This window comes from Amphiprion ocellaris, chromosome 6 (genome assembly GCF_022539595.1).
Source record: "Amphiprion ocellaris isolate individual 3 ecotype Okinawa chromosome 6, ASM2253959v1, whole genome shotgun sequence".
Taxonomy (NCBI): Eukaryota; Metazoa; Chordata; class Actinopteri; family Pomacentridae; genus Amphiprion; species Amphiprion ocellaris.
In genome coordinates, this window is record NC_072771.1 from 9,311,661 (window position 1) to 9,327,553 (window position 15,893).

The window sequence follows — 15,893 nt, forward strand, 5'->3', positions numbered from 1 at the left end:
CACAAACATTAGGCTAATATGTTTTACCTCTGTAAGGCGGTGTAGTCACGTGAAATCTCTCCCCATGTGTTTTTGGTTTAGGATTATAGTGACATGATCTACTAGCGTGTTACTGCTGAGTTTTTGTGTTTTACCTTAATGACTCTGTCCTGGCAGCGCTGAATGGTCTTGCAGAGATCCTCAGTACCCTGAGACTCCAGACTCTGGTGAAAGATCTGCTCAAACGTGTACACTACATTGTCCATTTGCTGTGGACAGATCCATAAAGATTGAGAGAGATTTCACAGAGTTAGAAGGACTGCATTAAAATGTATCAGTACATTTGCATATCTTCTGGATTTGAAAAGTAAGAGACAAATTAGAGATGTCACTGGTGAAATATCTATACATTCAGAGGGTAAATTATCATAACTGCTTCTCCCAGTCTTGCTGGCACTGTCCTATTATGAGCCTGCACACATACAGTGCCACTCTATCAACTATTCATACTTCCCCTTCATTCACTCTTCTATCAAGATACTTCACCACCATTGGAAAGTGCAGTTCTATTGTGGCTGTCAGTACAAACTTAACCTTGTCCAATCTCTCCACAAGCTACAGCATATTTTATTATTATTTTTTGCAAGTAATCTGAGTTGGAAATAAATAAAATGAACTCACTCTGTTCTAAGATACAGCAGCTTTATGACTTAAAGCACCGACTTGCAGGAAAAACTGTGCTAACTGAAACTGGACAGGCAGAATCAAACATTCAAATGACCGCTAAGCTTCTGCAGCACCATCAAGTGTTCAACTGAATAATGACTGAATGATAAAGTCCTGGTTAGATCTAGTTCCGAGCTAACCTACAGTTATTGGTCTTTATGAGATACCCATAAGATCCCAAGTGAGCAGATTACAGAACACATCCTTTGTTTTGTATATACTATAAATACTGGAATAGGGTTTTCCCAAGTATATATAATAATATACAGCAAACAGTTACATTAGTGTCTGGTGACTAATTTAGAGAGGGCATTCCCATTCAGATGGGATGTAGTTCTCTTCGGGAAGTGGGGCGATTTCAATTACAATCATTGCGATTTTCAATGACAGCAATCCAGTTTAGATTGTTGGTGTATAGAAATGGAGGCCTATTTGGCAACCAATATGAAAACAAAAATAAATTAAATGCATGCAGGAGAGCTACACTCCAGGTACTACTGCTACTGTTGTTCTCTTTTAAACTCGGATTTTTGTGGGATATTTTTGTTACACTTTGCCATAGTGGTCCCATTAAAAGTTACCAAATTAACAATCCCTGTTGGTGTTAATAATGTACCCATGAAGGTACAGACAGCCAGGTCAGAGTCTAGATTACTATGACAATGAAGACAACTTTAAAATGGGATGACTACCTAAAAGGTTTAAAGTGTCCTCCTTCTAAGCGCATTTTCAGACATTTATGTTTATTTGTTTTCTGTTCTTCCTAGAACAATGGGCTGAATGACCAGGGACCACAGGAAAAATTCATCCAGAAAACAGCTGCTACTACTTTACTTTGCAGGATTTGTGGAAAGGCTTCCCAGTTTCTAATTAGCACATGAACTCTAAATGACGCATGCAGCCCAAGCTTTGTTACAGTGGTGTGCATACTCAGCATATCCTAGAAATATTTATGAATGAATAGAAAACTACAAATCCTCTGTCCTGATCATCTTCTAAAGCGGTGAAAGACGGCAGTAATTACTTCATCAAGGAACACAGCGGAGTTATGTGACGACCAACGTACGTTTGTCTGTCTGTCTGTCTTTTAACAACATTACTCAAACTTTTATAACAGTAGCAACAAGAAAAGCACTCAGAGACAGCAGTACTCTGCTGAGGCGGATCATTTCCCATATGGCATTGTCAGAAATGCAGCACTTTTTTTTTTTTTTTTTTTTAAAGAAATGCAGCATTTATCTATGAGTTACTGATGATCACAAATCACGGCACCATAGAATGTGGCCATTTAATATCGATGTACCCACAAACAAAATGACCTTGCACTGAGCACAGGCATGTGTTATGCATGTGTATGTTATGCATCGATACCGAATCGCGTGACCTAAATATGTCGCGAGCGGCAGGAATTGATGGGACTCAGAAACACCCCCATAATTTAATCAACTTTTTCTTGTATCATTTCCAACAGATAAGTCCCGACAAGTCTGCAGTGGTGGATTTGTAGTAGGATCACAATCATGTGATTGTCAGCAGGCAGCTGACGTAGTGTTCACATGTTGTCATAGTAACAGTGACGCCATGCCGCTATCTCACAACGATACAGAAATCCTTAACAAATCTGTGGATCCAGACTATAAGCTGCATCACTGCCAAAATCTAAGCAGATGATCCTTGTGTCATTTATGACCTTCCCTAAAAATTTCATCCAAATCTGTTTTGAGTAATGTTGCGAACAGACAGAATAACAGACAGAAGAACAAACGTACGCCGATCATCACATAACATCTGCTGCGTTCCTTGGCGGAGTAATAACTGTGGGCCATGGTAGTTATTTATCATTGTATCATTTAAAACCCATACTGGAACTTAACCTAAACCCAGTTACAGGTGAAGTGACAGCTGGGTATCCTAGTCACCTCTCGCATGAGAATCTGGGCCCTCTGGACGAACACTGAGGGGCTGGAGACATCAAACCTCTGCTGCAGACCCTCCAGACTCAGCTTCTCCACCTTCTCATAGCAGCCCTGCATCTTCACCGGATGGAAGGCCAGCATAAAGATCTTCTCCATGTGCTGAGGAGAAGACACGGATGAAGGAGAACATTATTTGGACGTAACACTGGAATTTTAAAACGGTTTTGATTTATGTGATTGATTTCATAGTTACAGTTTCACTGAATTACTGGACAGTTGATGACCAATAACTATATGGTGATCAACCATTTATAATATTTCTGCTCTTCAAAAGTCTGATCATTTGCATAAAAGTCATCTTTCCATCACAGCAAAGACTCTAACAAATGCTAGGAGCTGAACCTCTTTCTTCATACCTGTGCCACAGTCTCCTTTGTGCTCTCATTCAGAGTGTTCTTGCTCATGTCCAACAGCTCTCTGGAGAAAACATCCCGGACCTCAAAGAAACCTCTGCTCGTTGGTTCCATCAGGGCGTCCAGGATGGAGCTGATGTAAGGCTTGATACTCACCTTCAGCAGCTTCTCAGCCTTGGGGAGAACCACCTCTGTGAGGGAGACAGAATAGACAAGAAGAAAGAAAGAAAGACAGACAGAGAGAAAGACAGACAAACAGACAAAGAGACAGACAGACTTTTTTTGAACCTTTTTTTTTTAAATGCTTGATATTAAAACATTAAAATGAAGAAACTTAAATGAAATTTAGAGCAAAAAGTATAAAATACATTGGAATACTGTACTTTATTACTGAATGCCAATATTAGATACTTGAGAACTTAGAAGTGAAGTTGACTTTATAAAATCAAAATAAATACTTTTAGTGTGTCTGACAGGGTTAACATAACTGGAATTATGAGGTGTATAAATGTTCAATTTTAAGAAAAAACAAAACAAAAATCTGTTCCCTCATTTCTTAGATTACCATTAATTTGGTGGGTAAGAATGTTATTCTCTTGCTACCTCTGATCTTGTTGGTCACGTGCTCCTTGGAAGTGATGATCTGGTCCATGTCTGTTCGTATGGAGGCCTCTAGAGAGGAGTGGGCAGCCTCACATTTCTGCAACACCGCCTCATACTGGTCCTTGCACTGCCTCTGCACCAAGCTGTACACTGCATCACTGATCTATATGTCAGGAACACACAGTTGCAAGAAGCTCAACTCGTGCTGCCAAACTCACACCTCTGTAGCACATGGTATGTTTGCTGTAGCTGGACGTACAGCCCTCATCATCCAGGCTGCCTTATCAAAATGTGATCAGGCATTAATTGGCCTTCAGCCAATAAGTGATGTCCTGAGATTAATTAGTATCAGTTAATCAGTACAACTGTAAAGCTGAACCTTTGATATGACTGCATATGCTTGTGATTTTAAATGATTAATATAATAGCTTCAGAATAGACTTTATGTGTTTACTACGTCACCAAAGGGATGAACCAAAATAAAACATTTCAGTACTGCAATGAAACAAATGTAATCATTCAGTGAAAAATAACACAAAAATAAAATGGACTACAACCCCCAATAGTAATATTTAAGCTAAAAACAAATAGTCTTTTTCAAGCATGTGAGGCTCTACAATTGGTCAAAACATTTGAAAGCAGATCATTTTGACAGCCCTGGATCAGGCAGGAGTTCCAAAGCTGTGATGCCTCATAAGCTATACTCTTGATCAAAAGGACACAACAATTGTATAATATGACAGGGAGCTTAAACTTGGGTTTTTACCAGCATCCAGTTCCTCTGCCTCTCGTGCAGTTTGCCTTTGAGACGGGAGGAGATGAGCTCCCTCAGCTCAGGGAGGAGGCCCTCCATCACCAAGTTAGACAGGATCTAGGAAAATAAGATACACATAACACACTGGACCACAAGCACAATGGTCTCACTTGCTATATACACTACCAGTCAAAAGTTGGGACACAGCTTCTCACTTAAAAGTTCTTTATTTAATTATTTTAAACATTGTAGATTAACACCGAAAACATCAAAACTATAAAAGAATACACACATTTCACTATGTTCTACCTGTCAAAGCGCTTTGTGAATGAAAGGTGCTATACAAAAGCACTGAATGAGAAGGTGTGTCCAAACTTTTGACTGGTAGTGTACATATATTTTTCTAGCTGAGTTGTCATATCTAGAATGCATCTTTCCAAACAGTTGCTCAAACACCATTTTACGGTTTATCTCTAACAACTACAAATGTATGTTTCTTCGTATAACGCACAACAGGAAGACATTATGCGATACACTGACAAACAAAGACTCACAAAACCTCTAATCACCACGTTAACATTGTATTCAACTTTAAGACCCTCATCAAAGATCAGACAGGTTTAGGCCTACCCAAAAACAAGCTGGAAAACTATCTTCCTATCAAAAGTTAGTTAATTTAGCCGACCATGTAAGAGGAATGTGTGGGAAACTTATTCTAAACCACAGACTAGTATGTCAGGTCTTAAGATAGTCCTACTTGTTTTTGTCATATAAATCCTGTCTATAATGTGATGTCTTTGTAGGTTTGTAGCATCCACAGAAACCTGTTCAGTGCCAGTGGTGTAATAATCTGGGCCTGACCACACCTGTCTTATAACTGCCCCTAAGGGCAGCGGTCTCCAAGCTTTGTCGCACCATGGACTGGATTCAAGCAAGACAATTTTCTACGGACCGGTCATCACGCACATAAAAAACAAGACAAACACTCAGAGAGCATAGTACTCCTCCACTGCTGCTCAGTTGTTGTATCATTTCCGACGGATGAAATCTTTAATAAAAAGTTACCTTGCGCTGAGCACAGGCGTCTGTTATGCATGTGTATGTTATGTACGGATACCGAATTGCGTGACCCAAATATGTAGCGGGTGGCGGGAATTGATGGAACTCGGAAACATCCTCACAATTTAATCAGTTGTTCCCTGTATTATTTCCAACAGATAAGTCCCAAAAAGTCTGCAGGGATAGATTTATAGTAGGATCGCAATCATGTGATCGTCAGCAGGCAGCTGACGTGTATCATTGTGAGATAGTGGCACGGCGTCACTGTGACCATGACAAGTGAACAGAAATCTTTAACAGATCCGTGCATCCAGACTATATGCTGCATCACTGCTAAAATCTAATCATTATGTCCTTGTGTCATTTCTAACCTTCACTGAAAATTTCATCCAAATCCATTTGTCTGCTTTTGAGTAATGTTGTGTACAGACAGACAAACATACGCAGATTGTCACAAAACTCCACTGCATTCCTTGGTGGTGTAATAACGATTGTTTTATCTTTTTAAAAATAATCCTAAACAAATAACATAACTTGTTATTATTAAATATTTCCTTACTTTTTCTTCTGTGTCAGCATCAAGTCTCTCCCTCTTTTAAAGAACCTCTCCAGAGATGTTGCTTTTTATTAACTTTGGTTTGAGGGCTTCAGTTTAACATCAAATGTGGAAAACAAGTACAGATGGACGTGACAGGAAGACGATCTATTCATTTTTCAAAATAAAACATCCTGCAGACTGCTCCAGAAATAAAATATAAAATAAACCGTTTTTATTCTCTCTGTGGGACCTGGTACCGGTCCACAGCCCGATGGTTGAGGACCACTGCCTCAGTGCACACAAAGTATGAACAGGTCTTAAATGGCAATAATAAGACATTAAATAGCCTCACCTAGAGAAAGCAGGTTATAGCAGGAGATTATGGCTACATGATATTAACTGATTAATGCATTCAGCCCCATTTAAACGAAGTAAGTCATAAATCAGGTTTCTAAATAGAACCATTACAATGCATAGGCCCATGACAGCTGTTACTTCCAAGTTTACCTGAGATGGAACACCACACATCATCTCCCACGTGCCATAGTGCCCTTGAGTTTGGCGGTAGATTCGCACTGCATCAGTGAAGGCCGGCGTCTGGACTTTATTTTCTTCGGATAAACCTGAGATGGGGACATAAGCTGCTGTTAATCTTATTGCACATTTATGGTCAATGTCCAACAAGCACAGGACATGTCAGCTCGCTGGACAGCAACATCAGATTCACAAGGGAGGATGTGAGGGAAAACAAACTGCGTTTTTTTGACTATGCTGTACACATTTAAGAAGACACCAGCCTCAGCATGGTTTACAAACAACCCTCACACACAGACCAGTATCTGCTGACTGATAACCACCACCCACTGAAACATAAGCTACTGGTCATCAGAACCTTACAGAACCAGACTGGGAATTTCCCTACTAACACAGAGCTTAAAGAGAGGGAACACACATGATATGACGGCACTTATCATGTGCTAACTGTGGCTAGTCCAACTGGACCTTCAAAAAGTCAACAAAAATGTCTGGGAGGAAAAAAAACCAACTCTATACCAAACAGAGGAAGAAGAGGTGGAACAACATAATCGTCCCATATGAAGCTGGAATGTCTGAGAAACTCAGAAGGATTTCACAACATGCACTTGGGACCAACAGTAAGGTAAAAACGGGTTCACCCCATGGATAAAACACCCACACATGAACAGAGGGCACACACACAACAGCTCCACAAGCATGTGGCTCAACACAGGACACTCAGCATCCACCTGCATCTGAAGAAAAAGGGACATTCCTTTGAGGACAGCAATGTACACACTTTGGACAGAGAAGACAGATGGTTTGAGAGAGGAGTAAAGGAAGCCATCTATGTCAAATTAGAACAGCCATCTCTAAACTGAGGAGGGGGTCTGTGACACCACTCATCAGGCACTTATAACACAGTGATAAGGTCTCTCCACAGAAAGTTTCACCATTCTTAACACCTTGAGTCACTCCTGGCTTGAAAAATTCACATCCTTTGTTGTGCAAACCAGCAACTCCATAAGTATGATTGCTGCTGTTGCCGTTGGGTCACCTGGTTTGGATGACAGGTGAAATGCCTTTAAGATGTTTTTTTCGCTCTGTTATATTTAGAGAAACTCTGTTCTACCTGGATGAGGCTATCTATCAATATTGCCAATTCTAAATCAAGCATGATGAGAAATTACTGAAAATATTTAACTTTATTACTCTGCTAAAGAATGCAGCAGAGTTATGTGACGATCGGCGTCTGTCTGTAACATAATTCGAAAACGGACTAACGGATTTGGATGAAAATTTCAGGGAAGATCAGAAATGACACAAGGACTAAATGATTAGATTTTGGCAGTGATGCAGCTTATAGTCTGGATCCCCGGATTTGTTAAAGATTTCTGTATCATTGCGACATAGCAGCACGGCGTCACTGTAACTATGACAGAAAATGAACATTACATCAGTGTCAGCTGCCTGCTGACAATCACACAATTGCGATCCTACTAAAAATCGACCGTTGCAAGCTTATCCGTCTGAAATGATACAAGGAACAATTGATTAAATTGTGGGTGCGTTTCTGAGTCCCATCAATTTCTGCCGCTAGCTACATATTTAGGTCACACGATTCGGTATCTGTACATAATGTACACATGCACGGAACGGAAGTCCGACGTAAGTCGAGGACTCCCTGTATTTCAAGTCATCTCAGCACCACACTGTCCAGCAGACACACTTCAGCACTGTACATGGTTGTTTATCAATAGATAACTTGGGTCGTTCTTCACAGGTTTCTGAATGACGAAACCATCCCAGAGTGCCAAAAAAGCAGTGTCCCACATGTTTCTTTATGATTTTCACTTGACCTTCTCCTTTAAATAAAGAGAGTTGGAGCCTTAATGCAACCGCTGATATAACAGTTAGTTTGTATATTGCTGCAAAGCATGGAGAGTTTATCTGTATTTGTGGTTTTCGCAGCCCTAACTGGACCCTTGAGTTCTCAGCTCTATATGTGCTGCCACTATCAGAGGCGAATGTTAAACTAGCACAGGACTAAAAGTGCAAATAGGGGTTAATACACTGTGGGATCATACCAGGACATATTCATCTGGTTGCCATGGCACACACTTCAGATTAGGAGTGTGCAACAAATAGAACCCAGGAGGAACCTGTCATTTATAACAGGACCTTTGTTCAAATGAGCTATAGTTAACCAGAGCTGCACTTTATTTGATGTGTGATTCACAGGTCTGTGAAGCTTACTTCTGAATTGAGACATTTTACATGTAAAGTCAAAGGCAGTGAGTGTTCTTACTGTGTAGTTTAACAACAATACAAGGTTTTGCAAGTCTGATCTGTATCAGTGTTCTAGAAGAGCTTGCTGGACTTTTTTAAACCACAGATGATTTACTAGTGGTATGTGGCTCTTACAGAACTTAATTAAACCAATATCACAATGGCTCACATGATTGGTGCTCTGGTCAAGTCAATATCAAAGACTTATGCCACTATCTCAGGAAAAAAAAGTGTACAATCAACTGCAACTGGCGAACGGATCAACATCAGACATTAGAGTCCTGCTAGACACAGTCTGGTATCTTCCGAGGTGCGTTCACAAATTGGTCCTGCAACTGTGGTAAACTCTGATTTGATAGACAGCTGAGCTGAATGTCAGACAGAAAAGGGAAGATTGGTACAAGAGTGGAGATACCTTGGGCAGAAGCTCCATCGATGTCAATTCATAAATCGCGTTGTGTCGACCCCCTACCTGAGGACCAGTTTGCTTTGGGAGACCCTACTAAGGGCTATTGCCACTGACAACACAACTACTAGAATCGCAAACCCCTCCAATGAGGTGGTGATTCTTCATCCAGTCCTCATTTATTGGTTTCAAATCTGTCCTACACTTACCATCATTTCTGATTGCCCCTTAGCTTTACATTTTGGTTATTCCATCTTAAATCCTCTTCTTCTGTTCAAGCATCCTTGATTTGCTTGATTTTTTTTTTTAGCGTAACCTATATAAAATGGTGTCAGTGAAATCTTAGCTTGACATGTATTGTCTCTCTTAAAGACTTAAGAAGGACTCATACCTGGTTTTGTTCTTCATTCATTTCTTTTCAGTTTATACATCAATGACATCTCACTATCAGGGGAGTAGGTTTTCAGATATATGCAGATGATGTCATCACATACACTCAGTGACCACTTTATTAGGTACACAACAGCTCTGACATATATTCTATTTTTATGATGTTTCTACATTTTCAGTTTTTGTTAGCATTGTCAAAAAAAGTGATGATTACAGTTTTATCATTGAGGTCATAGTGTGGTGTTGTTCCTAATATTTTTCCCCCTTCATGTATGTTGAGAAGGTTGACAAAACATCAGCAGCACCTTAAAATGTAATGCAGTCTGGTAAACCACCACCCCCACCCACTGCCACCTCAATAATAAACGGGATTTAAGACCACGTTTCTGAACATTACAGGGGGTCCTCGGTTTATGACGTCCTCGACCTACAGTGTTTCATCGTTACGTCGGAACTGGTTACGAGGAACTAGTTGGCGAGCAGAGCGGACAAATACGTCGCCACGTGGCGAGCGGAGTGGACGAATATGTCGTCGTGCGGCGCTATGAGACGGCTTTGTTTACATTCTCCGTTTGTACGCCACCTTGGATTGTGCTACATTCGCTAACTTTTTGCCCTTCATTATGGCTACCAAGCGCAAGTCAGACTCATCTGATGTTAGTGCTTCGAAGAAAAGAAAAGCCATCTCCATGGAAGTGAAATTAGATATAATAAAACACTAGGAACATGAAGAACTGATCGATATCATGATGCACATCATGGCTTTGTTTACATTTTCGGCGGAGGTCCGACTTACAGTGACAATCGACTTACACTGATCCATAGGAACGGGACTCCAACATAAGTCAAGGACCCCAGTATATAAATAAAATTGATCTGAATTGAAATGAAATGACCAAATATATCTGACCAATTTTGTCTCACACACTCTTCTAGAAAGCAATTGTGGGAAGGCTTTGGACTAGTCCATCCAGTTTGTAGCCCTGGGCAACCACAGGCTAGATGAAATGGCTTGAGTATATATTAATCCTATAAACCTGCGATGGAGCGTCAGGGTAGGGCTCATTGCCAAGCATTTTAATGTGTGTTAATAATGCAATTAGCAAGCGCATTTGTGCAGTAATTTGTGTTGATCATTGGTTGGTTAGACTTACCATTGTTGGCGTGTCTGACACAGTCCTGGAGGACTGCATGCCATTTCTGCTGCTCTTTCTCAGTCAACGCACAGAAGCAATAGTGACGGGCGTAAGGGTGCCACAGGATCAGAGGAAACTGGGTGGCACATTTTAGGAAGGGTGAACTTCCCACCTTTGCTTTCACACCTGGAAAAAATGTACACAACATAAAAACACTTTGCTGTCAGTTTGAACTTTCTGCACGTCTTCTGAAGCATGCATCATGTAACCATTTTTAAAACATGTGGATTTATATGTATTTGAAAAGGTGAATGTCATCATTACCAGGACGTACACCCCAAATAAATTGAGACTGAATCATTTTGGACAAAACAAATACATTTTGTCATACTAAATTGCAGCACAAGATGTCTTCATATTTTCAGGAGACTTTGGAGGATCATCCACTGAAGTATATTCCAGCTCAGAGGATCTATATTTCTATACAACTAAAAAGAAACAAATAAACACAACTAAGAGTAGATTATTACTCCGCCAAGGAGCGTGGCAGAGTTATGTGATGATTGGTGTATGTTTGTCCTTCCGTCTGTTAATCTGTCCATCTGCAACATTACTCAAAAATGGACTAGTGGATTTGGATGAAATTTTCAGGGAAGGTCACAAGGACCAAGTGATTAGATTTTGGCAGTGATGCAGCTTATTGTCTGGGTCCACAGATTTGTTAAAGATTTCTGTATCATTGCGAGAAAGCGGCACGGTGGCACTGTAACCATGACAACAAGCGAATGCTATGTCAGCTGTCTGCTAACGATAACATGATTGCGATCCAACTGCAAATCCACTGCTGTGGACTTATCCATCGGAAATGATACAATGGCTGAGCAGCCTTGGCGGAGTACTGTGCTCCCTGAGTGCTTTTCTTGTATTTTCTGTGATCTGACAATGTATGATTGTCCATCAACATTCCTGATTCTGCAGTCCAAAATAACCCTATATAGTATATGTTTTTATGGCTAAGGTTTTGGTTAAGATCAGGGAAAGATAGTAGTTTGCTTGCAATAAAGCAAAACAAAACAAAAAAATGGTTAATAAATTCCATGTTTCATCGCTTAAAAAAATATATGCCTGTACATGTAATCCAGTCAGCATGATGCTTCCTTAAAGCAAGTGGGGAAAACAACTGGAATTTATTAAAACATAATTTCCAAGAAACAGGGTTTTTCATTTAAGACATAAGATTTGAGAGAACAATAATAATACAATGATATAGAAATCTTCCTGCTATCTCGCAATGATACGGAAATCTTTAACAAATCGGTGGAACCAGACTATAATTTTGGCATCACTGCCAAAATCTAATCACTTGGTCCTTGTGTCATTTCTAGTCAGTTTTTGAGTAATGTTTGCTAACAGATAGATAGATGGACAGTCAGACCACATTGTCACATAACTCCGCTGCAGTCTTTGGCAGAGTAATTATCAACACAAAATAATGCAACTTCAGCCTCTGCTCCCCTTTTCCTCCTCACCAGGCAGGCTGTTGCTTATCAGATCCAAATATTGCTCCATAGATGTCAGCACTTTGTAGCCTGCACAGTTGATGGTCCCTTTGGGATGGTGGCGTCTGTCATGGGACTGGAAGTCAAGACCGGATAAAGAGCAAAATGGTAGACAACAAATCAAACCAGCAACATGTAATGCAGTCCATACATCCAGCTCCCCTGCTTTACCGCTTTGTTGTCATAGTAGTCGATGTTGTAGGAATCTGGGATGAAGACAAAGTGGTTTCTCCATTTCTTGTTCTCCTCCAGGTACTGACTGAGTGAGCCAGAGAAGATGGACTTGTTCTCCAGGGGAATCTGTGGGAGAGGACACATTCCAGCCCAAACCAGAGTAATTAAGGAAGAAGAAGCAGAAAAGCCAACGTGTTTCATAAAAATATACATCTAAAATTACCATTAACTCATGTTACTTCATCTGTTTATTCAGCACTTTTTGATGTGTATGTAAGACCATTTCTACAAAACCAGGGGATAAAAAAGAAAAACAAAAATACTGGTAAGTCTGGCTTTAGATTTCCAAGTAAAAATAAGAAGAATTTGTTTTCGACTTTGTTAAAATGTTGAATTTTAAGGTAAAGTCACACGATTTTTAGAAAACTGGGGAAGGTCTACAATAGATCTTCTCAAAACATACTTATTTTAGCATGTTATAGTCATAAAACCACAAATGTTGTTAATGACATTATAATTCCATTTAGGTGAGTGAAGATCCAGCGTCCTGCTGTTGTGCACACTGCCTTACTGCCCTGGCTGATTTATTCTTTATGAAATCTAGTTTACCTATGTTTCCCTGCTATGACTAAACAAAACGTCTGTAGTAAAAAAAAAAAAAATTTAAAAAGGCAATGAGGTAATGCATGGAATAAAATCAGTGCTGTTAATCTTACAGTGGTGGAAGAAGATGCATAATACATATGAGTTCTGTAAAGCGTCTTGAGAAAATTTGAATTGTAATTCGTGCTAACTGAACTGAATTTACCTTGCGGTGAAGCAGCTGAGGCTGTGGGCCACCTACTCCTTCGACGTCATAGCGAACTTTGTTAAAGAGAGCCACTGCATACTGCTGCTCGTACAAACAGCCAAACTCTCCCATCACATTTCCAGTGCGAGCTGCAACACAGACACATGTTGTTAGAGCAATAGTGGTATTGAAAACAAGACCTATTGTCCAAACTGGTCTTAGGCGTTTCCTATTCAATATGCAATGACTGGGGACTATAATGCTTATTGTGTTTCTCACAATTAGTGGAATCAGATTACAACTTCAGGATCCGTAAAGATGGTCATACAATAGACTTATGTTAACATTAATTTGCATCAGGGTCTAATCAGTATGATTCAGAACAGATCAATATACTGGAACTCAGTAAATAAGAACCTTTTTAAAACGCTTCAAACAGCTGAAGAATCAAATTTACTGTGTTAACATTAGAATATGTTTTAACCACACACGGACACACATATGTCCCCGTAACATCAGGAATGAAAATATACACAAAGTAAAGCATTTTCACACAGAGAGTATAAAGTGTCAACCTGATTTCCCTCATATAGAGTACAATTAAATTAGCACTGAAGGGAAAATAAAACTGTATCGTCGTAGTGCATCCGTGATATTCTGAGTTATATAGAACCAAGAGTTATTTCAGTGGGAAAATGTGAGTTGATTAAAGAATGGCATCTTGCACTGTTCTCTTCGCCCTTCATTGCATGTACACTACCAGTCAAAAGTTTGGACACACCTTCTCATTTATTGTTTTTATTTATTTTCATGACTATTTACATTGTAGATTCTCACCTGAAGGCATCTAAACTATGAATGAACACATATGGAATTATGTAGTAAACAAAAAAGTGTGAAATAAGTCAAAACATATTTTTTAGTTTGGATTTTGTTCAGCGTGCCAACTATCTGACTGTTGTGTTCCCTTATTTGCGATTTATTTATTATTAGTGCTATAAAACAAAATTTTAAAAAACTAACAAAAGGTCAGACGTGTCTAGCATTATTAAAATGTCTTCATTTCCCCCTAATGATGAAGATCTGCAGAGAACAGCCCAGCTCCAGCTCTTAAATATATACCAGAGGTTACACAGGAATCCTCAGAATGGTATGCTCATTGTGGTTGAATGTGAATCCAAATAATGTTGAATGGAAGACACAGCTGCTTAAATGGTAGCAAACTGCTGGAGCTGGAGTGAGAACAATAATTGCACAGGAGTTCTGAATGGATCTTTCCGACTTAAAACCACCAGTAGAACCACCTAGAATGTTCCCCTCGATTCTTTAGGGGAAAGAGGTGCACTTATCTATTTTGTATTTGGAGTTTTCCTTTTAGAAGCTCTTTAATTAAGTACTTGGATCCTAAAATGGTTGTAGACCCTCTTTTGATTCTAAATGCTTTGATTGACTGGTAATAAATAAAATAGCCAGACATGCAGTAGTAATAGTAGTGTCGTAATTAGCAAAGAGAAATTCCATCTGTGTTTGGTGAGAAATATGTTCACTAGTTGTAACTGCTATAGTGAGAAGGATGATCTATTAGATCCAATCAGCTCTGTATTGCAGTTATAAAACACTACTTCTGCATGTGCTTTCACAGCATAGCAGTAGTACAATTGCGTCAAGAATAAAAACAAGGGCTGAGAGAAAATTTCAAACCCTGACTTACTTCTCTGTAGGGATGGGTACCATTAAGATCAGTACTACTACTCTTACTGATATTGCTTATCAATCCGATACTTTAACGGTACTCTTATCTTTCTGTAATTTTGAAAAAGATTAAATAACAAACAGTAATCAATCAAGTAATCTTTTGAACAAAACCCTTTACTGGTAGTAATGCTGTCATGATTGGAAAGTAAAATGAAATAAACTATCTGCTAGGCTCCACTGTCAAAAAGAGGTAAGAGGTAAGTTCGTTATCTACTCTATCGTCCTCCCACTAGCTTTAACTTGGACCCCTGGCAGTAGAGGAAGGGGTGGGCTGGTTCACTGTAGCTCACAAAATAAATATTCACACACAACATAAATTAAACACAAATAGCTTTTCTGCAAAAACTCACATTTGTAGTTCAGACAGTGACCACCTTTGGTCAGGTTAGATGAACACTGAATGCTGAGGTTTAGGTGATTTGTGGGATGAATGTTGCTAATGCAGATGATGTGGACTTATATAAACAGCTATTCTCACTGCCACTGGATCTCGCTGCATACTCTTTCAAAATTGGGGGAGATTGCAAAAACTGTGTAGACCTGCTTTTAGACCCATCCTCAACCAGTACCTGCACAGGCAATAAATCAACCTCTTTCATCTAAGCCTTTGTCTCAGATGATGGTTACCGTCCTGCGTGGCGGATTCTACACTCAAACAGAAAATATTTCTTTTTTACGTCACACATTAATTGATTACTATCTTGTTGATACCCGACTTATCCAGCTGGTACATTATCTTCATTCTTGCTAATTAGAGAATTGTAATTTCAGACCAAGCCTCTGTTGTTTTTTACTGTTATTTCAAGTCCCCCTACTGAAGGCCAGGCACTGGTGGTTTACCACAACTCTACCACCAGATAAAAATTTTGTGAAGGTTATAGAGAAAGCAT

The 15,893-nt window shown here is 39.5% G+C and overlaps 1 protein-coding gene across 1 annotated transcript in view; it reads right to left on the minus strand.

Moving 5' to 3' along the window:
• niban2b (niban apoptosis regulator 2b) overlaps positions 1-15,893 on the minus strand; it is a 36,388-nt gene that overhangs the window by 5,572 nt on the left and 14,923 nt on the right. The window contains exons 2-11 of the mRNA XM_023280963.3: positions 13,267-13,397; positions 12,456-12,584; positions 12,255-12,360; positions 10,744-10,911; positions 6,496-6,611; positions 4,404-4,508; positions 3,638-3,800; positions 3,038-3,225; positions 2,625-2,780; positions 135-248 (exon numbers count right to left, since the gene is read on the minus strand). Coding sequence (XP_023136731.2) covers positions 135-248; positions 2,625-2,780; positions 3,038-3,225; positions 3,638-3,800; positions 4,404-4,508; positions 6,496-6,611; positions 10,744-10,911; positions 12,255-12,360; positions 12,456-12,584; positions 13,267-13,397 — 1,376 coding nt within the window. The remainder of the gene's footprint in view (positions 1-134; positions 249-2,624; positions 2,781-3,037; positions 3,226-3,637; positions 3,801-4,403; positions 4,509-6,495; positions 6,612-10,743; positions 10,912-12,254; positions 12,361-12,455; positions 12,585-13,266; positions 13,398-15,893) is intronic.